The sequence below is a fragment of the Pinus tabuliformis genome, chromosome 6, assembly GCF_031772625.1.
Source record: "Pinus tabuliformis cultivar Carrire ecotype Pingquan chromosome 6, CPIR1, whole genome shotgun sequence".
NCBI lineage: Eukaryota > Viridiplantae > Streptophyta > Pinopsida > Pinales > Pinaceae > Pinus > Pinus tabuliformis.
Window position 1 is genome coordinate 1,411,918,524 of NC_142292.1, and position 22,828 is coordinate 1,411,941,351.

Below are 22,828 nucleotides of genomic sequence, written 5' to 3' on the forward strand. Positions count from 1 at the left end.
GGTGTATTAAAGGCTGACCTTAGGTTGGAGGCTGCAATTATTGTATGTTGGTGCTTACTGAGAATTGGTGTCCTCATCTTCTTGATAGGTTGGAGCCCGCATTTTTTGTAAGTTGATGCTTACAAAGGATTGGTGTTCTTGCAAGAGATTGTAATAAAATAAAGATTGTTTTCAAGTATTTCCTGTTCAAATTTTGATTTGCACTTTAATCTATGTTTATACATCGTGGATGATTGATTATGTGATGTGAATTCAGTTTCAAGCTTAACTAAGTGAAAAATTGTCAAAAGTAATGAAATACTAGTTTACCCCCTCTCAGTGTTTCCAACAGGGTTAATACTCTACCTCAAGAATGCATATGGTGAAATTGTGCTGGCAGTATCCTGGGACAACAAGACAAAAATTAGAAAATAAGGATATGTAAGCAGTAAACTGAGACAATTCATCACCCAAAAAAGGGAAGATTGAGAGAGAGAGAGAGAGAGAGAGAGAGAGAGAGAGAGTTCATTTTCCAGGTATATGTAGCCATTGTTATCTGTAAACTTACTTTCTCCTTGGCCAATAGTGTTTTGATGCATGTTAATAGCTATTTATTATATTCCTAGAACTTGAAAGCACCACGGAGGTTGGGCACTTGCAGTCTGCAAGAAATAATTGTAATCTCAAGCCTAGACTCTATAGCGCAGTTGGACATTTTCACCTTTTGAAGAGTTCCATCGCCTTTTGCAGGCATCAAGTCATACAGCATACCAAAGATTCTAACGCTCACCTTAGTTATGGGATACTTTTTTCTGCCATTTTGCCAAAAATCAATAAATACCTTATATCATACTAGAACTTCTCAGATTTGCGTTTTATTATGCCTATTGACAAATAAAAAGCCCTTCAGTTGCTTTGATGCCATCATCTGGAGATGCTATAAATAACTCTTTTCCGAATGCAGATTTGAACTGCCGCATGGACTTGCTCTGAAAACTTCAGAACATTTGATTTTCTGCATATTCTGCAAAAACTTGACCAAATGAAAGAGCATTGAAATGATTAGCCAGTCTTGTTTTGCAATTCCCTTTTCACTGCATTTTGAAAATATTCCCTTTTTGCGTTCAGATAATTTTTTTCTTCTTGGTATGTATTCTGCTTTCTTTTTTTATCTCTGCAACAACCTGACGTATGCAAGCTAAGGTGCCTTTCTATTATCATATATCTATAACTATATTTGTATTACTGAATCTTGTTATTTTTCTTATTTGTATCAGAGTTAGAGAACTTGAGGCTGCAGTTTTGGGCTGCATGTGCCTGCAGCTCGGGTGTTCTATTTTTCCTGCATTTTGTTCTATGGTATTCCAGTGAAGCAGTCAAAGACCATTCCCCTGTAAAGAGGATGCAAATATTGACTACTAGCATGTCTTTTGTTGTTGCTTTTGGCATTCAGTGTTCCTTTTCGATGATGAGAAGCGCAAAATTCAGCCAGTCCGTTGGTAAATTCTCCTGGTTTCTTTTTTCTTTAAAACATTGTTTACCTATAGGATTTAGTAAAGACTTCCTACAGTCTATGTTGCTTTCTGTCAGTTTTAGAGTATAAATTAAAATTTAATATCGGACACATGTTGACTGAAATGTGACAATGAATATTTAGATGCAACATAATGTGAATTTTGCTTGTTTTGCAGAACTTGTTCTACCCATGGTAATGGTATGGCTGCTGCTGCATGCCTTGGTATCTGGAATAGTACTGCAATATATTCTTCATAAATTTCCTTCGTGTGTTTCTATAGGTTGGTGTTATGGCTAAGTTATTTTAGGCATTTCCAAAGCTATTTCAGTTTTGTGTCGTCGTATGCAGGTTTCCTATTGATGACATCTATATAAGAGGACTCTTGCTTCTTTGAAGTAATGTCTTTATGGTATTGTGCTTTGTCTTTCTCAAAGGATTTTGTGAAATCAATCTACTCATTCTTTCAGGGGAAGCTCTATTGGTTGTTGGTGGCCTAGTCCTTTATTTTTCAGACATGCTAGCTTTTATGCTCTCAAAGGTTTGTGTTTCATTATCGAGAAGGTCCTGAAGTTGTTAAATACACTCATTCAAGTTTAGACTCTATTATATTACTGAAGAATCTTATAACAGTCTATTGCCTTCACAGGTCAGCCTGTATGCTCCATTGGCGAGTGATTTCTTTGGAGGCCTTAATAAGAAGAGAGACGAGATCAGTACAATCATCCAGGTATTTATCCATAACTTTCTTGAATAACTTGCAACAATGAGGGTATTTTTATTTTCTTTTCTGTCCATCATTTATTTTCTCATATGAGCCAGTGTATGAACAGTTGAGGATTCAATATGCAGGCATTGTTGGGTAGCCTTCTACTGATGTCAAGAGTTTACAAAGTTATTCTTCATATTTGGAACTGTTGTACAAACCTAACCAAGTTTCAACCTTCAAGGAATGATGAAAAAGCTTCTGGAGATTTTGAAAGGTCTATTACATTCTATGTTGCTCTTGGAATAACGGCAACCATGATTGTACCAGGATGGTTGTTTTATATTAAGGATTTCCAATCACAGCCTTTATTATGGTAAGTCTGCCTTTATTTCAAGATTTCTAAGTTATGCAATTCAGGCTCGACATGTGCCTTTATGTTGTCAAAGAAGGGATATCTGAGACACTATATCCAAAGTTAATGAAAAAGTGAGAAGCAGATGAACATAGTTAAGTGATGATGGCCTAATCAACTGATGGTCTCAGATGTTTCTTTTTCTCTGGATTGACATTTTTTTGCAGGAGATTTATTCAAGATATTTCAAACATGGGTAGCTTCTGTAATTAGTGGAAAATTCTTTACTAACTGTAATGGTTCTTAACAAACTCATTGTTACCAGTAGATTCAAATGGGATTTTGTATTCAAGCAACATTTGAGTAGGATATACCAATTGTTGATTTATGCGAGGTAAATTTCAGAAGGCAACAAACTTGTTATATATATAATGGATACACATTTCTGTTGTTAATTCCAGTAAGAAACTAGAATGCTAGCAGGAGTTTTACTGTTAATCTAGACCATGACAGTCTAAAAGTTTTGTGGAGATAGAAGAATGAAAAATACTGAAAAGAGAATACTGAGCTGTTTGGAGTAAGAGCATGTTGCATGACTACTGACATATCCGAGGACATATTTGTTTGCATGGACTGTGGCTGATGTATTATATGAAATAATTCCTCCACATTTTGATGTCATTCTTCAGTTTATAGTATATATTGACTTAGAAGAATTGTTGCGTGCTAAAGGTAAAATATAAAGAGTCCCAACATTGTTTTGGTGGCTTATAAAAGGTTTGACCAAACCGTTAGCTTAAGTTCTCAGTGATTCACATTCTGATGCACACTGTGATTGCAATCTGTGATACGTAAACACAGAGTTATTGATTGCAGCTGATTGGATTAGATTGACACAAGATTATAAATTAATTGTTAGATCATTATGACTGTATGCTTGAAGATTGATGAAAGAGATAATTATATGCATGAAATAGTGAAACATCTGTCATTGCCCTTTCTTTATGCTTACTCACCCCCCATCTCCAAATTGACTAATTGTTTGATATACAGACATTCATATGGACATAGACAGTAACAGACTGGTCAGGAGATGTCTTCTCACTTGGGCTGTCCTACCATGGATTGGTCTCTCAGTGTAGAAGGGCCTCTTCTGGCGCACAGCACATTCCTTGTGGGCAGGAGCATATCACCATATCCCCTTTGGATGCTTGTCGACCTTGGATACTAGGAGCTTCAGTGTGCAGCCCTTCATTGTGTACCTCTATCCTGCAGGCAACCTTTAGTCAAGGTCTTTCTCTAGAATACATTTTCAGATGCACTATTGGTGATTTCACAGTTACTGATAATTCAGGCTTCTCTGATTCAGATGATGGTTAGATGGTTAGAGGCCACTCAGTTGACTTGCTCTGTTCATTGTGACCTCTCTCTCTCTCTCTCTCTTTTCTGCTTTACAGGGTTGTTTTTCATTATATGATTGGGGCTCCATCCTCAATTTCTGTAGACGCGACACATTTTTTTTCAAAGTAAAACCTCACAGGATCCTCCCCCTCTTCCATGGAATACTGGATGGAGGGGGGTTCAACTGCAAGCCACAATAATGGTGGGCAATCTTGAGGGACCCAACTAGATTTTGAACCTGTGACCTATGGCCTCCCCGTTGGTAGCATGCCTTGGGTGGTTGGTTGAACTGGTTGAGCTAAACATTGGGGCTTATAGCATGTAACATATTTACATACATTCACATATTTTTCTTTATTGTTTTGGTCATTCCTTAGAGAGGATATGCCTGAAGCACTCCTCCATTTGGCTTTTAACAATGGATGTGCAATTGAAACCTATTGACCTATCTTTGGTCAATAGTGGACATTGATATAATTTCTATCTATCCTATATAGTTGTTTGTTAGTTTTATTATTTTACGCACATGAAGGATAGGATGCATCATAATGGGTAGTTTCGAGTTTTGTTCATAAAGTGACAATAATATAATGCTGCAATCTTCATATCCACAAATAACGTACAGCTATTTGAATTTTGATTGATTGTCATTGGCTAGATTCAAATCCTGTACTCCAATTGACAAGTGCATAATATTTATTAGAGAAGAGGCAGTAAATTGTACCAATACCTTTTAGTTCTTTCAATGCTGCATGATGACATAACTTTGTGTGAGTAGAGCAATACGAATATCAGAGACTAGGTGACAGGATGTGGCTCAAATGCAGAAATATGAGGACAACATCTTAAATGGGATTAGATCAATCGATGTCATTTTGGGTTCTTAAGTGATCATGACACAAATGACTCTGTTAGCGTTATGAAGATTTTTGATCTTTTCAGAGATCCTTTTGCCCTTAGCTCTTTATACAACTGCCAATTGGAGATGCTTTACTTGCAATGTGCTGCGTGCTTTGTTTTTGCACTTACTTAATGCTGGCCATGGCAGGGTCATTGGTTTTATATTGGAGAAGCCATTGGAAAGATTCTTACTCTGCATCTACTGGCTAGCCGTTACTTGCTTTGCCATTCTACGCTTTTACAATATTTCCAAGAACAGTATGATTGAGCGGATACTTCTTCGAAAATACTACCATTTGTTGGCCATCATAATGTTTGTGCCAGCTCTTCTATTTGATGTGAGCTGACTGTTCTACATTGGTTTTTATATTAGTCAAGTGTGTTATAGAATCTTACTGATCAGGTTGTTTTAGCTAGGCAGTTGTTCCTTGCATATATATTAAAGTTGGAACTAACAACTTACATTGGCAATACCTTAATGATTCCTGCAGACAGAATTCTTGAAACTTGCATTTGGAGCAGCTTTGGCGGTTTTTGTAGTACTGGAGATGATTAGAGTAAGCCATTTGAATTATCTATTACTACATTGACAGAATACATAAAACTATAAGCTGATTACCAGGCAGATGTTGAGTAACCTGGGATGTATCATGTTTCGTGCCAATTTAAGTTCTTAGAACACTAATATCTTGTTTAAAATCGTGAATAAAAAATCTGCTGCTTTGCTTTATTTCAGCTTTCTCCTTGGAGTGATCTTAAAGCACTATTTTCTATCTGCTGATGCACTCACTGAAGATTTTATTGTGTAATTCCATCAGCTGGCTTCCAGGCATTTTAAGATGGCTGAAATTGTTAGAATTTCATGCACCCCAGGTCTGGTCTATATTTTGACAGTTACACACAACTGAAAACATAAACACATTGAAATGCCTAACTTTAAAAAGCAACTTGCACAGCGGAAAATACGCCAGCAAGTAGATCATACACAGAACACACAATTTTAATTGCAAAAGCCAATTTCTCATTTTTACTTTAATAAAGAATCCTAGGGCTCCCTTACCAGAGAAAGTGGCCCTTTACAACTCCCTGAAAAATCCCAATACAATAGACAAAACCTTGTCCAAAATCCCTGGGCTGAGGCTAAATCCTTCAAGCCTTAATCTGCCCAAAACACGACTGCTGTGGCAATCCTTCACTACAGAATTTACCAGCTGCCCGACTCTCTGCTGCTGTAGCCTTAGGGTACTTCTAGCCCTCCTTCCAACCCTCGGCCAGGACTGTATTCCTTTACCAGACCTGTGGGCTAGCCAAAAGTCCTTACACAGGCCTCGGCATTTGCTAAACTAGCAGGTTGGCCCTTCCACAAGGTCCGGCACCTTGCTGCTTGCCTGCGGATGCACCTACAGGCTCCCTTTTCTCTGTGATCTGCCACAGCAGGGCACACAGCCCCGTCCTTGCTCCTGTTGAGACCTGGCCCTTTCATTTAGGCCCTAAACCCTTGCACAGGCCTTGCGGCCTTCTTTGTTTGCAGTGGTATGTGTATATCACCTAGCTGCAGTTTCCTTGCACAGGCCTCAAAACTAACCCCCGAACCTTCCTTCAACTGCGGATGGTAGACTCCCATAGGTCCGGCCCTTCCTAGGTAATGGACTGCCTTTAGTGCCCTCAGCTGCTCCTTTCCTCTTTGCAGCCTTTCCTTCCTTGACTTTAGAACAGCCTAATGGCCTCCTTCAAGATTTGTCGTAACAGATTTTCCCCATGAACCAATTTACTCACATCCTTCAATAGTACACTGCTGCTCCTTTGCAGGTCTATGGTTTCCTCAGGAAATCAGAACCCCAATCAAGAAGAAACATCCATTATTCTCCTCTCACTACCCTTTTGTCCAGTCAAATTCTCTGTATCGGATAGCCAGTAAGGCATCCAAAGATTGTATTCAAAAACTACTGCATAATAATACAAACCCTCAGCTGCTACACTGGTTTTCCTGCATTGGTTTTTTCGGGTACATGTGTCTAAAAACAACGATGTCATTTATGTGTGCTATTTCTCTCTTGCTCAGTTCTTGTTTCTGCATATTATTTAAGTTGTGATGGTTGCAATTGTATTTACTTCAATATTTATAGTGTAATGCAATAAATAATTTGCATGAATTAACAAGTAGGAGAAGTAATATCAGTTTGTTGCAGTAAGGAAATTGGGTCACTAGATTTTCACATGGTATCAGAGCGCAGGTGAAGTAAGAGAGCAGACCGGAAGAGCCGATCGTTGAAGAGGAGGAGGGAGATCGAATCCCCAAAGGGATTGCGCAGTCCAGGCCAGGAGGGCAAGATTCTCAAGGAAGATCTCTCTCTGAGTGATTTGACAGAGAGGTAAGATTTCCAGATCGAGATTTGTTAGAGGGAGAAGTGCAGCAGAAGCTTCAGCGCAGAGTAGTCTTCAGGTGAGACATAGTTTTCTGCAGCAGTTGCTAGGGCATAAAAACGTCAGAAGAAGGAAGAAAACACCTTTTGATGGACTTTCTTCCTTAGTGAATTCTAAGGCAAGTAATTCTATTTCTCAGTTGCTGAGCAACAGTAGTGAGGAGCAGATCTACTAACTCTAGCAGGGAGTGCATAGGCCAGCCTAGCAGCTGCGCAGAGGAGAGAGGAGGCAGTTCGACATTTTGTTGGCAGAGATGGTAGCTAATGGGCTGAGAGATCAAGATCGATTGGACGGAGCATCCAACTATGTGATCTGGAAGGCTAGGATCTCCTACCTTCTAGATGAGCATGATCTCAAAGCCTATGTCGATAGTGTGGTAGCTGAACCTGCAGATGTGGATCCACTCAAGAAGTACAAGGGTGAGATGACAAATGCGAAGCGGTTGATCCTCGATGGAGTGAGGGATCATGTTGTATGTCACATTAATGGCAAAGGGATGACCAAATAGATGTGGGATGCCTTGGCCATGTTGTATCAAGGATCTTTCGAGTAGCGGATGCAGAAGGGGGAACGCATTGATTCATTCCTATCGAAGCTTCAGGAGGTCTGGGGCTCGTTGGCAGCTGCAGGATCAACGCCTCAGCCCAACGAGATGGTGAGGTTGACCCTGAATTCAGTCTCAGAAGAATGGCAAGTGTTTGTCTAGAGTATCCTGGGTAGAGAAAGATTGTCGGATTCGGAAGGGATGTGGGCCGCTCTTCAGTAGGAAGAGATGAGGCGAGACTTAGTCAAGTGCAAACTTGATAGCAACAGCAGCAGTGGGACGAAGCCCAAGGAGGAGGAAGAGAATGCAACCCTTGCATCAAAGGGGCAGCAGGAGCAGCAGAGGCGGAAGGACATCTCAAAGATAAAATGTTTCCGGTGTGGTGAATTTGGTCACTATGCTACACAGTGTCCTCTCAAGAAAAAGGACAAGGATGGAAAACATGATCTGCAAGCTGCAGCCACAAAGATCGAGGAGGAGGAGTTTGCCATGATTGCCCAGATACCTCCAAGGGAGAGGTGGGGTGATCTAGTACTGTAGTTCGAAAGAACTACAAATGGGCAGGGTCCTTGAGGAGTCCACCTCTTGGATTAATACCCTGCTACAAGAGCCCATATTAGAAGTAGCAGGATGGACCAGTGTCAATTGGTGCAGAGGAATTTCATAGTGCAGTTGTAGTGGCTAGGAGCCCTAGAGACTGCACAGCTCAGAGCAGAGTTGGCAGCAGTGCAGAGTTAACAACAATGCAGAGGCGTCAGAGGGTCAACGCAGAGACTGGAAGCAGTCAGAATTCCACCTACAAATGCATCATGTTGAACACTTGTTCAGTATTTTGGGTGTTTTTTCATTGCAATTGTGTTGAAGTTTCTAAGTTTTCTTAGTTTAGAAATCCTTCATGCACTTTTCCTAATTTATTCCTACCTACTTGTTATTTTTCTTTAACAAGTTATTTACAAAGTAAATACTGAAAATAAACACCAGTACATACTCAACATATTACAAATCAACAACTAAAAGAAACAAGAACAAACACACCACATGACACCATTATTTTTGGACCAATGTCCCCGGAAAAACCCAATGCGGGAAAACCGGTGCAGCTATCTGAGGGTTTTCTTATTAAGCAATATCAGAGTACAATTTGGGTGTCGAAACTGGCCTACCCAACAGAGAATTTCCTTAGCAGCTATACCTTACAGTTTGAGAGAAATCTCCTGGCTAAAACATCGGAAATCCTTCCGGCAGCTCCTCAACACAAAACTGCTTTGCAACCCCAGTGTCTGCCCAATTTGGACTGCGTCAGCCCCTCTCTGTCTCATGTTGGCCCTGCGTCAGCCCCAGGAGGCCCTGTGTCAGCTTCCTGGGCCTTTGCGTCAGACGCGCTGGCCTTACTGGTGCTCCGCGCAGCACTTGGCTGCCTCTGCGTGGCCCTGCCTGAGCCCTTGCTGGCTCTGTGTCACTCGCCTTGGCTGTTGCGCTGCTCTCCCGACACAATCTCTGCCTTCTCTGTACTCAATGCCCCTCAACTGCGCTCCCGATCACTAATTCTATCTCTCTTAGCAAACCCCGCTCTAGAGAATAGAATGACTGATCACTCTGGTGTCTTCTCCAAGTGACCCTCAAGCCTCTTATACTTTTCCTGTTGACATCTCAACGACCGAGATTAAGTCCCTAATCAATGACTAAGATTAGATCTGGCTTGATCCATGTCTTTTGGACCACTCTAACACAGATTCATATTAATACACATTAATATTTTATTTTCCCTAAATTTAGACTTAGGGACTCCATTAAAAATATTAATTATTTTAATATCTCCTGATCTATTTAGAATTTGCCCAAACCCTTTTTGGGTATTGGAGATCTCATGTGCCCCAATCTCTCCACCAAATTTCGTGGCTAGAGCACATCCGATGCTACCCCAAAGCAACACTCACTCTTAGCGAGGATTGTGCTCTAGCAATGCTCCTCACTGAGTATTACTCTGATCATCTAGCGTCGGTACCTATGCTGATGCTAGGCCTTCCTATCCAACATCCTCTGCACTGCTGCATCCTGTACTGTTGCCCATGGTTCTGCCACTGCCACTGTTGCATCTGTACGACAACTCCCTTTGCTTCTGTGCTGTTGCTGGTCCTTCCACCCAGCACTGCATCTGCATTGCATCTCCTCTCATCATGTTGCATCGTGTTGCCCACTGCTGCACTGCAACCCAGTTACTGAGAAGTAAGTAACTGATCTCCCAGCTAACCTCCCTGTTGGGCTAGAAACACCCACTGATGCTGAAGCTCCCTCTGCCGCTGACAAGTGCTCCCTCTCTTGTTGCACACCTCGCTTTGCCTTCCTGCTCTGGTGCAACACTCCTGTGCCTCTCGCACTGCTGCAGCCTGCTCGCTCTGCACTGTCTCGAAACTCCTGCACTGTAGCTCTCTCTGCTGCTCCATCTACATCTGTCTCTACCCACTCAGCGAGTCCTGCTACTCTTCATCGGGGCTTTCGTAGCAAGGTCTAATCCAAGAGGCTAGGTACCTCGATGATCCTGCCCCTCATCGCCTGTAGTCTGCCTGACTATAGCTCGATGTCTCCCTACTTCCGCTCAAGTGGTGCGTCTGCATTCATGGCACAGTCATCGTCTGTCAAAACTTCCTTCTCTGCCTGTGCTGGCGCTGCCTTAGTCTCGGAAGACTCTCCCTTACTCTTCTTCCTTGGGCAATAGGTCGCATAATGACCCATCTCCCCATAGTGGAAGCGCTTGATCTTGGAGAGATCTTTCTTCTTCCGCTTCTCCTGCTTTCCCTCGATGCTAAGGCCACATCCTCCTCCTCCTGCTTGACCTTGATCCCTTTGCTGCTACTACCTGTCTTTGACTGCTGTTTGATCTCTTCCTGGGGAAGAGCTGCCCACATCTCGCCCCTAGGTGGGAGAGTCCCTCTGCCTAGGATACTCTGGACAAACACTTCCCAATCTTCTGAGACAGCATTCAGGGCTGTCCTCACCATAAGTTCCTGATCGGTGTCGCTCCTATAGCAGTCAAATGGTCTCGGATCTCATTCAGTCCTCGAGGAAGGTGTCAATCGATTGACCCTTCTTCATCTGATACGACCTCATCTGGTTCTCGAGCAACATTCTTCTCTTCACAGAAGTATGCTGGTACAGGTTCTTGAGAGCCTCCCACATCTCAACTGTCATTTCCTTCTTAGCTATATGTGGTACCACATGATCCTTGACCCCGTCAAGGATAATGCATTTGGCCCTCACCATCGCCTCTTTGTACTTGTCATTATCATTGGGGTCGACTGGGATAGCTATAACCTTCAAGGCAAAGTTCTTGACATGATTCTTGTCAAGCACTGATAAGATTCTGGCCTTCCAGACTGTGAAGTTCGATGCTCCGTCCAGTCTATCCTGGTCTCTTACCCCGTGTAGTGCCATGACACTCCTCTACTTCCCTCCTGGAAGTTCTCTGTTCGACTCATTTGAGTCTCTACCTCCCGTCTGGAAGTTCTCTTCTGGACTCCCTCTGGGTCCTGATTTCCCTCCTGGAAATCCTTCTGTCGCTTGTCGAGATGCCCCCTACTCTGATCGTCTTGTGCAACTGCATTGCTGATCCAGGTTCCTCGGCTAGAAACCTTCGGTAACAACTCCTCTGGCCTTGCTCTGTCAGGTACTGTTCTGACTACAGTACCTCACCAACTCCACTCTGCAATATTTCTACGGCCTTCTAGACTCCAGCAACTGCCTCTCTGTGAAGTGCGTCAGCCCCTCTCAGCCTCACGCTGGCTCTGCGTCAACCCTCTGGCCCTCTGCGTCAGCAACGCTGGCCTCTTTGAGGCTCTGCGCAGCTCAATCTTGCAGAAAGCGTCCCCCCTCCCCCGGTTCCAAGGCCCAAAGCGCGCCCCGTGCAGATGCGTCCAGGAAGCCTCCTCGGAAGCGCGCTTTCGCTTGTTTTGGACACTTCTGCCTATTTTGGATGCTTCCTGGACGCTCCCGCTTGTTTTGGATGCTTCTGCCTGTTTGGGATGTTTGTTTTGAGTATAAATGCAAAAAAATATATATATATATATATATATATATATATATAACAGACGCTTCGCTTCCTAGATTTTTGGAAAATGACGCTTCCGCGTCCCTGCTTCCAAAAAACGTCCCCGCTTTGTGCAACATTGGCGCAACTCCTGCCTTCTTCTGCGTGGCTTTGGCTGGTTCTGCGTCACACTTCTTGGCTTCTGCGCTGGTAGAAACAACTTTTTTCACCTCGGGACAGTTGTTTTCGGCTGCTATTGCTTTGCTCGACTGATGTCTTTTAGTCCTCCTGTGATCTGCGATCACGCTCTGATACCATGTTGAAGTTTCTACATTTACTTAGTTTAGAAACCTTTCATGCACTTTTCCTGATTTATTCGTACCTACTTGTTATTTTTCTTTAACAAGTTATTTACAAAGCAAATATTTAAAATAAACACTAGTGCATGCTCAACATATTACAGATCAACAACTAAAAGAAACAAGAACAAACACACCACATGACACCATTATTTTTGGACCAATGTCCCTGGAAAACCCAATGCGGGAAAGCCGGTGCAGCTATCTGAGGATTTTCTTATTAAGCAGTATCAGAGTACAATCTGGGTGCCAAAACTGGCCTACCCAATAGAGAATTTCCTTAGCAGCTATACCTCACAGTTTGAGAGAAATCTCCTGGCTAAAACCTCAGAAAATCTTTTCGGCAGTTCCTCAGCACAAAACTGCTTTGCAACCCCAGCGTCTGCCCAATCTGGACTGCGTCAGCCCCTCTCTGTCTCACGCTGGCCTTGCGTCAGCCTTTCTTGGCATGCGTCAGCCCCAGGAGGCCCTGCGTCAGCTTCCTGGGCGTCTGCGTCAGACACGCTGGCCTCACTGGTGCTTCGCGCAGCACTTGGCTGCCTTTGCGTGGCCCTTCCTGAGCCCTTGCTGGCTTTGTGTCACTCTCCTTGGCTGCTGCGTTGCTCTCCCGACACAATCTCTGCCTTCTCTGTTTCTCTGTACTCAATGTCGCTCAACTACTCTCTCGACACAATCTCTGCCTTCTCTATTTCTCTGTACTCAATGCCGCTCAACTGCTCTCCCAATCACTGATTCTATCTCTCTTAGCAAACCCCGCTCTAGATAATAGAATGACTGATCACTTTGGTGTCTTCTCCAAGTGACCCTCAAGCCTCCTCTTATACTTTTCCTGTTGACATCTCAACGGCCGAGATTAAGTCCCTAATCATTGGCTAAGATTAGATCTGGCTTGATCCATGTCTTTTGGACCACTCTAACACAGATTCATATTAATACACATTAATATTTTATTTTCCCTAAATTTAGACTTAGGGACTCCATTAAAAATATTAATTATTTTAATATCTCTTGATCTGTTTAGAATCTGCCCAAAACCCTTTCTGGGTGTTGGAGATCTCATGTGCCCCAACCTTTCCACCAAATTTCGTGTCTAGAGCACATTCGATGCTAGCCCAAATCAACAAATTGTTGCGGTTGCAGGAACAACAGTTGGAGAAGGTTGCAGTGCAGATGTAGTTGGCAGCAACATGTAGAGTCAGCAGCAGCACAGATGCAGCATTTGTGCAATAGTTGGTGGGCAATGAAGTCAGACATCAACAACGTAGAGGGAGATGTTATAGAGTCAGGGTGATGCTTCATCAGGTTGAATTACTAGAGCACATTCCTCACTAAGAGGGAGTGTTGATTTTTGGTAGCATCGAATGTGCTCTAAGCCTCAAAATTTGCAGGGAGGCTAGGACACATGTATTCGAGTACTCAGAAATTGTTTTGGGAAATTCCACCTGGAGACAGTTATATTATTATAATAATTAATTATTTTTAATGGATACCTAAGTCTAGACCTAGTAAAATAATTAAAGGGTATTAATTAAACTGGGGGTGAAAATTATAGAAGAAGACGAGGATCGAGTCAAAATGATTTGAGCCATTGATTAGAATCTAATCTGGATCGTTGATTGATCAACGAGAGGATTATAAGAAGAGGCTTGATGGGCATTTCGAAAACACATCGAGTGAGAGATTGAAGATTGATTTTCTGAAGGGAGCAGCGTAGCAGTTGCCGGAGAAGTCATCGAGGAGATTTCTTGCAGTGAGGGGAAGGGATAGTTTTCTGGTTGGAGAGTTTCTTGATCTGGGGATACATTGCAGAGGAGGCAGAGAGAGATCCAGAAGAGGCAGCGTAGAGTTACGTTGTGGCAACGCAAAGCTTAAGAGGGAATCTGTATTTCTGCTGGGGAACAATCGGGATCTAGTGTCGAAACCGGCGTGTGAGACCGATAGGCCAGAGGGCCGAAGTTTTTAGCGAGCAAAGGATCGAGAGGAGGTGCAGCGCAGTCCCAACAACAACGACACAGTAATTGCGTGGGTGTGATGCAGTAGTGCGTAGAGGCTCATCTGCAGTGTAGATCAGTGTCGGGTTTCCTAGTGACAGGGAGAGATCATCTCACTGTCTTTTTGTCCAGTCAGATTCTCTGTATCAGATAGCCAGTAAGACATCCAAAGATTGTATTAAAAAACTACTGCATAATAATACAAACCCTTAGCTGTTACACCGGTTTTCCCGCTTTGGGTTTTTTCGGGGACATTTTTCCAAAAACAACAGTGTTGTTTGTGTGTTATTTCTTTCTTGCTCAGTTCTTGTTTACACATATTATTTAAGTTGTGAAGGTTGCAGTTGTATTTACTTCGATATTTACAATGTAACGCAGTAAATAATTTGCATGAATTAACAAGTAGGAGAAGTAATATTAGTTTTCTGCAGTAAGGAATTTGGGTCACCAGATTTTCACATTGATCTCTCACCCTAATTTGGTGGTACCCCGAGCGCAAGTCTATCTTAGAGAAGTATTTGGCTCCTCTAAGTTCATTCATCAAATCATCAATGCACAGAATGGGGCAGCGGTTCTTCAAAGTCTTATTGTTGAGCGCCCTATAATCAATGCACATGCGCAAAGTCCCATCCTTCTTCTTCACCAGTACAACTAATGAAGCGAAGGGATTAGAGCTCGACCTAATGTGACCCAATGACAACAACTCCTTAATGGCACGTTTAATCTCATCCTTGTAGGCCTTGGGATGCCTATAAGGAGTGGTGGTAACTCCCTGCACGCCAGGCTCCAGTTCAATCACGTGCTCAAATCCTCTGTTAGGTGGCTGCCCCCAAACCTCCGAAATCCTCAACTCCACTGCCCATGCTATGTCTTCATGCCTCAAGTCTGCCTCCATCCAATGCGCTGAAACTGCCTGTGGAGGATATGAATGCATGCCCCAAAGAACCACTGACTTGTCATTTGGCCCGATGAACTCCATCTCTAGTTTCCTCCAAGTAGTGGTGACCCGACCAAGGGAGTAGACCCTCTGGACACCCATCACCATGTTGGTGTCTGACACATCCACAACAAAGAAATGATCTGTCACCAAGTAGTTCCCCATGGTCACTGTCAAAGCGGGGACATATCGGGTGCACTGTGTAGTCTTGTCCCCCGACACCGAAATTGAGAACCCCTCGAACTCCTGTGTAGTGATACCCCGCCTCTGAACCATCTGGGCATCAATGAAATTGTGAGCGGCCTCACTATCTACCAAAACTGAGGCATGTTGTCCCTGCCTTGTGCCTCAGATCCTCAATGTCAAAAATTTGGGAATTCCATGCAAAGAAGCGAGGAATCCCCTAGATGGTGTGAAAGGTGCTCCCCCAGGTGGTGGTGGTCCACTCTCTGCTTGACCCTCGCTGTCTCCCCTGCCAATCTCCAACTCCACATCATCCTTCAGGTCACTATCTGAGAAGACCTCGATGTAGTGGGCCTTGCCTGTTGTGCATCAGTGGTCTGGTGCCCATGGCTCCCGACAAGTAAAACATAGTTTTCTCCTCCAGAGGTCTCTCCAAGTCTCCTAGTCTAACGGCCCACGCCCCTGGGTTGCTCGCTGTGGTAGGGGCCTAGTGTCGTTCCCCTTCGGTGGGCGGGGAGTCCAAGACGAAATGGGTGCTCTAGTCTTGGGGGTTGCCCCCTGCAAATCCTTGGTACAAGTCACAACCTCCTGCAAGGTAGTGGGTCTGTGAGACTTCATCAATCCACACAATGGTTCAAGCAACCCCTCTATAAATGTGTACACTCTCCTGGCATTAGACAAGTCTGACACCATGAATGAAACCCTTAAAAACTCCGATATGTAAGGCTCTGGGTTGCTAGTCAGCCTAAGTTGGGTCAGCTCCCTGAAGTGAGCCTTCGGGTCCCTCCTATCAAAACGCTCCACCACTCTCCATGTGAAGTCCTCATAGGAGGTCACGCTGGCATGCCCTAGTGTGGACAAGCCATGAAACCACCAATCGTGTGCCTCCCCCTCCAAGTGCAAGGTAGCCATTTTGATGGCTTCCACCTCCGTCATCCGATTAAGCTAGAAATAGGTATCCAACTTCTCCACCCAAGCTCGAGCTGTGCACTTGGTAGAGCCATCATATGTGGGGAAATACATCCTCCCAATAGTACACTGCAACTCTGAACTTTGTGTGCTTGGTCCCCCACTGTATCTGCCCTTCTCATTTTGTTTGAGCTGGCAATAATCTCTAAAGGAAAAGGCTGCCTTGAAATCTTCCCCCATGGATTGCCACTCCCTGAAATAATCTCCCATGGACATCTGGTCATCCTACCCACCTTGCTCACAAGGTGCTGATGGTAGAAAAGTAGGTAGTGTGGTCCTGGTTGGCCCACTGAAGGCTGGTGGGTGAGTAACTGATGAAGGATGGTTACACTGTTGTGAGGTCCCTGAAGTCTCTCCAAATAGGAACTCACGATGGATGCTCTTGTCCCTATTCCGCTGCTTGATCTCCTCCAACATCTCCTTTTGCCCCTTAGCTAAATCATTTAGGGCCTTCAAGAAGCTATTAAATGCCGCTTTTTCCTTATTCTTTGGCTCCCCCATATTTGCTACTACTATTGCCTTCCCACGTGCCTCAATATCAGGTGTAATCTCCAACTCCCTCTCCCTGCTCCGGTACCTCTATCTTCGGTAAGTCACGTTCTGCCTATCCTCCTCGTTCATAGGAAAGTTCCCCCACGACTGAGCCAAGATCGAAGCTCTGATACCACTGTAATGTTCCTAATTAGGAAAAATAGTGATATGCAAAGCAAAACAATACATGCAACACAAAATTTCAGAACATTCAGTGAACACCCATAAAAACTCCAAAAATGTCAACCAGTTGAGCCATTTTATTAAATAATTGGAGCAAGAGTACAATGGTGTGGAAGGAGTGCACCTGGGCTTGCCTCAATGGCAAGCTTGACAAGACCCAGGTGATAAAATAGAAAGCCCAGATGAAAGAACAAGCTGCTCCAATGATGCCTTGCACTGCCCTAGAAAACTGCACTGTCTACTGGAAAGGCACTATTGGAAACCCTACTTTTGGTGCTCAGAAATTTCTATAAAATTACCCCCAAGGTCCTCATCAATAACCCACCAAAACGTAGAAAGGGTTTGGTTTGTTTTTGATCCCCCGAAATTTGGCCCCAATTACCACGTCCTCCAATAGCTGGGAAATACGTCTTGCCTACAAATGCGTTGAATAAGCCCTCCAATCACTCCCAAAATGCTGAGTCTCATTACCCCAAAGCTCTCCTTATTTCTCCTGACAAAACCCAGCTCCAAACTCTTCCCACAAACTCCCACGTGTGCCCAGAAAATAACTCTGTGTTGGCCCTAGATGCACCAATTTGTGTTGACTTCAATCAACAACCTCCTGACCCAGAATTCCTCAATTAGGCTGATCTTCCCTGAAGATCCTATGCCTTGCCTTCAATCAACAACCTCTTGACCCAAAATTCCTCAATTAGGCTGATCTCTCCCTGAAGCTCCTATGCCAAATTTCTCCCGGCAAAAACTCCTTGGAAGACAGCTGAAATGAATCAAGCATTATCCCCTCCTGTGTCCTCCTGGAATACACACTAGCTGAGTGAGTGACTGTGTGTTTAGCTCTGAATCCAGCTCTGAACCCTTACAAACCTCTCTCCAAATTGGTATGATTTGACCTCCTTAGGGTGAGCTCTTCGCTTGGAAAACTCAGTGTTGAACAACAATGTGACCCAACTAAGCAGCTCGAGCAACAATAGAAAGTTCGATTGACAAAAGACCCCAAATGTGGCTGAGCTTCTCCTATTTATAATTTGTGAGTTCCTTTTTCCCACATGGGTCCCTCCAACAGGCTCTTCGACACCCTTTCCTTGGCTATTCAAATTCCTTCCTTGGCAAGTGCGTTTTCCCCATGCATGTGCCCCCCACGCTCCACTAGCAAAACATTTCGGCCTCCCTTTTCTCCTAAGTCCTCCAAAAATTTGTGGGTTCCATGGTCATAAAAAATGCCAAAATTGTGGAAATAAACTTAAGATAAATTAATTTAGGAAGGGAAATTACAATCGCCATCCCCTTCATCCACATGCGTCTTGCTTTTACCCAGCATAAGCATTTCTTCTGCAGAGTTTGCTTCCACAAAGAATACATACTGGTTTTTCCTATTTGTCATATGTTGTGACAAAGAATTCGGTCGGACTGAATTGGATTTGGCCGAGCCGACCAAGCCGGACCCTTGGCTCGGCCGACTCGATAGAAAAACCGATTCGGTGGCCAGTTTGTTACCGAGCCGACATAGCCAGACCCTTGGCCAGTTTTTTAAGGTGTTGTGGTTGTTGGATGGGAAAAGATTGGCTATGGGCTTCATTTATGAGGCTATGGATCAAGCAAAGGAGCAAATAAAGGCAACATACAAGGATAGAGTGGCTAAGTATGGGCCCATTTGGGAAATCATTGATCAAAGTTGGAACAATCAACTCCATCGCCCTATACATGGCATATGCAGTTGGGTTTTTTTTGAACCCAAGGTATCATTATAAATCTCAGGAGGCAGAAACTTCATTGGGGAGGTTAGCAGTAGCTAGTAGTACTGGTGCTTAGTGATGTTTTACAGTTTACTTTTGTTGTAGAGGCCATTTAGACCCTCCTTGGTCATGTGTTTTTGTTTTGATCTCTATATCATGTATGTATTGGATAGTGCACTGGGTGCCATTTTGATATAATGGATATATTCATGAGCCTACTTTGATCATATGTTGTCTTCTCTCTATATTCTAATGCATTATGTTTGGAAACATGAATAAAAATCTTTAAAATTATGTTTTTCATGATAAAATAAATATTTAATGTATTTTTACAACGACCGAGTCATTGAAATCAAACTAGCTGAGTCGATACCGAGTCGGAGTCAGAGTCGGAGTCGACCCTCAGCCGGTTCCGAACCCGAGTCGGAGTTTTAAAACATTGGGTCGATGTACCACATGTTTGTCACACATCTAGAAGTAGAAACTTCTACATTCCTCCACAACCCATACTTTTGAGAATACCCACTTCTACTAGCTTCCACAAAGGATACACATTGGTTCTTCCTATTCATCACATGCTGTGGAATTCTACAATTGAAGTACCACTTGTCTATGATCTAGAAACATGTACATTCCTCCATGGACCGTACTTTTGAGAATACCCACTTCTACTTGGCAGGGTTGTCATTTTAACAAAATTGCAAAAAGGAGCACCCGAACCCCAAAAGAAGAACAACTGACCCTCCTACATCTCTTCTCACCTCTTTCGGCAAACAATAACTAACACTATAGTTGCTTTCTGTAGCATCTTTTCGCCTCGATTTCTGACTGTCTCCCGACCAACAGAAATCCATATATTCGTCAAATCATATGGATGTTCTGGCAACTTCTCCTTGCTAGCTGCCAACAAAATTCAAAATTTATTTTTTATGTTGCAAAAAATATCATGATTTGCTTAATATATTTTGACCAAATAACATATCAGCCTTAAAAACTGCAACGTCACGATATTTTTGGAAATATCACCCGTGCAGTCAAAAAAGGTCGAAAATGCGAAACACATTTTTATTTTTTACTTTCTTATTTATATTTTTTAATGTCAACCAATGCTTTCTAGATTATTTTGTTATCCAGAGTTTATGAAACCTGTGGATATTTATCTGATGCTGGTATTTTCAATACTGCATTTAATCCTCCAGCCCAATGGTTGCCTCCAAGCAGTGAGCACCAACACTTCTCTTCTCCAACTGCCCAACCTGTACCTGATGTGATGTACCGTTGCCACGCTTGTCTCACTGCACCCATCACTTTTTCTGGTCCGTGTTCTAGAAATTGCTATTTATCTCTTACCATCTTCGGCACTACTTGTGGATGACTGTCTACACATGACTCCTTACTCTGGAATCATCGAACATCAATAAATTATTAATTTTTATTTTTTAATAAAATTTTGCAATCTCAAAAATTTAATAAAAAGCTACCTCTAGATAATACACACATTTGCTGCGTATTATTATAGTTAAACACTTTCTGCTACTCCAACCCATTGTTGTATGGACCCAACACTTCAATCTGTCAACTCACCACTGATCTACCACAGAATTTTTCTGCCTACACCATCTCTCTGGCACACCAAAAATAATTTCTGCTTCACCTATGACAAAGAGCCAAAAGAGTTATGTTCTTCCCAACACATAAATAGCTTAACTTCAGATTTTAATATTTTATTATGGACTTACATATACCTGTTGTCTGAAAAAATACCTGGACTATATCTGAATGCGATCTGTGCTTCTATTGCCACCCCTGTGCTTGCACTCCTGCATCCCATGACTGTCCACGAGTCTTCTTATTTGCACATTTGTTCTCTACCTCATGTCTTGGGATTTGTGATTGCTTACAACTATGTTTGTGCTCTAAATTGCACCTCTATGACTTTGGCTACTCATGCATCCCGCAGGGCTGCCCTTCTTGTTCCTACCTGTGCACTCACGTCTGCTAATGTCTTGCAAAAATAAAAATATTCTGCTGAAAAAAACCTCTATCATTCAACTCAGCATTCTTTTTTCTGCTTCATGTCATCTCAATGTTATTAGGATCGAATAAGGTGACCCCAAAAACCAGAACTGAACTGGAGCCTGACCGGAACAGGTAAAAATTAAAATAGACACAAAATCTTGTGGAGTTGGTGGGAAAATGACATTAGTGAAACACTTCCTCTCCCATTGGGCAAGTGTCTACAGATGTGTAAGAGAGAGCTATACTATGACCTGTCTGGGCAGTGGGGCCGTACCTCTTCCTATATTACATATAGCCCCTTACCAGAGAAGCCTCATTTCAGGGCCTTCACCCTAGCTCTGGGTGGTCAGGATGTGGTTATTCTTCATGTTTCTTTCTCAAACTTTGTTGTGGATAATTTTGGTTGATAACAGATACCATAGTTAATGCACATACAAAATAGTAGAATAGTTACAAAGAGAGGAGATAAGATAATTTTATTAATGTCCAACAAATGGCCACAAAAGTAGGTCAATGGGACTAGAGGATACATTCAGTAAGAGTACAATGTCGGAGTGCCCTGCTCTGGATCCGCCTAGAACTGATTTCTTTGGTGTTCTGGACATGCATAGACTGATGTGCTATTCGGCACCTTTAAATCAGTCTCGAGGATATCGGTCAGTCTCCTCTAGTGGGCTGGGGCAAACCCGACGTCTCACTCCTCTACTATCTGAGGTATTCTGGAACTCAAATTGCCGGGCGTTGCTTCTATCAGTCAGATCAACCTGAAAGTATGATGTGATTGTCTGTGTCACCCCCATGTGATGCGGCATATGGAGAGGGAGAAAATGAGAGATATTACTGGATTGTATTGAATATGGTGAATACCAAAACATACTGGGAGATAATGTTCCATGCAACTGCTTTATTTATTAAGACAATCCATATTTAACATTACATGCAACTTTTTTAATCCTAGTCACTTTATTAAACTAAGTACATCTTAACTTTGCTAAATTATTAGACTACATCAACATATGGCCACTATCATATGCTAACCTTAACAACCTTCACCCCAAAGTAGTTCGCTTAAATTTCAAAAGTCCTTTGATACTCATGAGTTGTAACATACTTTGAGTGATTACTTCCTTAATATTATTTTAAGAAAGTGGCTATCCTAGCAGGTGACTCTCTTCATTCATTAAGCAAGATAAATTTGACAGTTAGTGATTTGACGGGGTTATATTGTCATTTCCCTTCTCAAACACATTTGTATAAGGGTGTTGCTACACAATTTTGCACAATTTTGGCTAAGGAAGAGAACCCATCATTTTCGACTTAGGGACTTAAGAGACAATTCGACTTTATTTGGTTGCTAGTGGAATGTGGGGGCCACCCACATGGGAGGTCAAATTGGCCCATTCGAATAGCTTGGAGGGAAAGTCGAATAGGTGGATGGAGGGGCCCACATGAGGCTAGGGAGGCCCAAGGAGTTATAATGACAGAGCAACTCTAATTGGGTTTCATTCTTACACCTTGCAATCAAAATTACTTGACTGTTCACTCTGCTGTTTAGCTGAGTCAACCGACTGTTTAGCCACAAATCTCTCAAGCGGGAGATTCAACCTCTACTTCGGGGGACCATCCGTGCCCGCCTTAGAGAGGCAGTTCCATAAGTATTTCAGGTGTTCCAGCAGTGCGTTATAACACTACCATTCAGCCACAACAGGGAGTGCGTATTTCTGGCTAGCTGGAGAATACATAAGGGGAGTTTGGAGATATCAGTGATCAAGCATTTTCCGGGAGAGTTAGAGGATTGGGAGAGCAGCAAAGGGCCAGACTTTCTTGCGAGTTTGGAGTCCGCAGAGCCAGCATCCTAGCGGTCCAATTTACAGTTACCTGGGCCTGCGGAGAGAGCCATCACTAGGCTCACGTGGGAGTTGGAGGAAGGAATTGTAGAGTTGGAACTAGCCAGGAGAAGTAGGAGATCATTTGGAGGGCCATTTGAGGAGGATTGCTGGACTTGAGAGAGCGGAGTTTGACAGGATCAGTCACAACAATAAAATTCAAAATTGGAGGAGGGCCAAGCTGTGAA

General features: G+C 43.0%; 1 protein-coding gene across 1 annotated transcript in view; it reads left to right on the top strand.

Annotated features, from left to right (window-relative positions):
• Positions 1–1,037: 1,037 nt before the first annotated feature.
• The window catches only part of LOC149263939 (phosphatidate cytidylyltransferase family protein), a 71,500-nt gene continuing 49,709 nt past the window's right edge, over positions 1,038–22,828 (top strand). Inside the window, exons 1-8 of the mRNA XM_089392696.1 lie at positions 1,038–1,125; positions 1,257–1,478; positions 1,671–1,775; positions 1,963–2,033; positions 2,142–2,222; positions 2,345–2,574; positions 5,003–5,192; positions 5,346–5,411. Coding sequence (XP_089248822.1) covers positions 1,038–1,125; positions 1,257–1,478; positions 1,671–1,775; positions 1,963–2,033; positions 2,142–2,222; positions 2,345–2,574; positions 5,003–5,192; positions 5,346–5,411 — 1,053 coding nt within the window. The remainder of the gene's footprint in view (positions 1,126–1,256; positions 1,479–1,670; positions 1,776–1,962; positions 2,034–2,141; positions 2,223–2,344; positions 2,575–5,002; positions 5,193–5,345; positions 5,412–22,828) is intronic.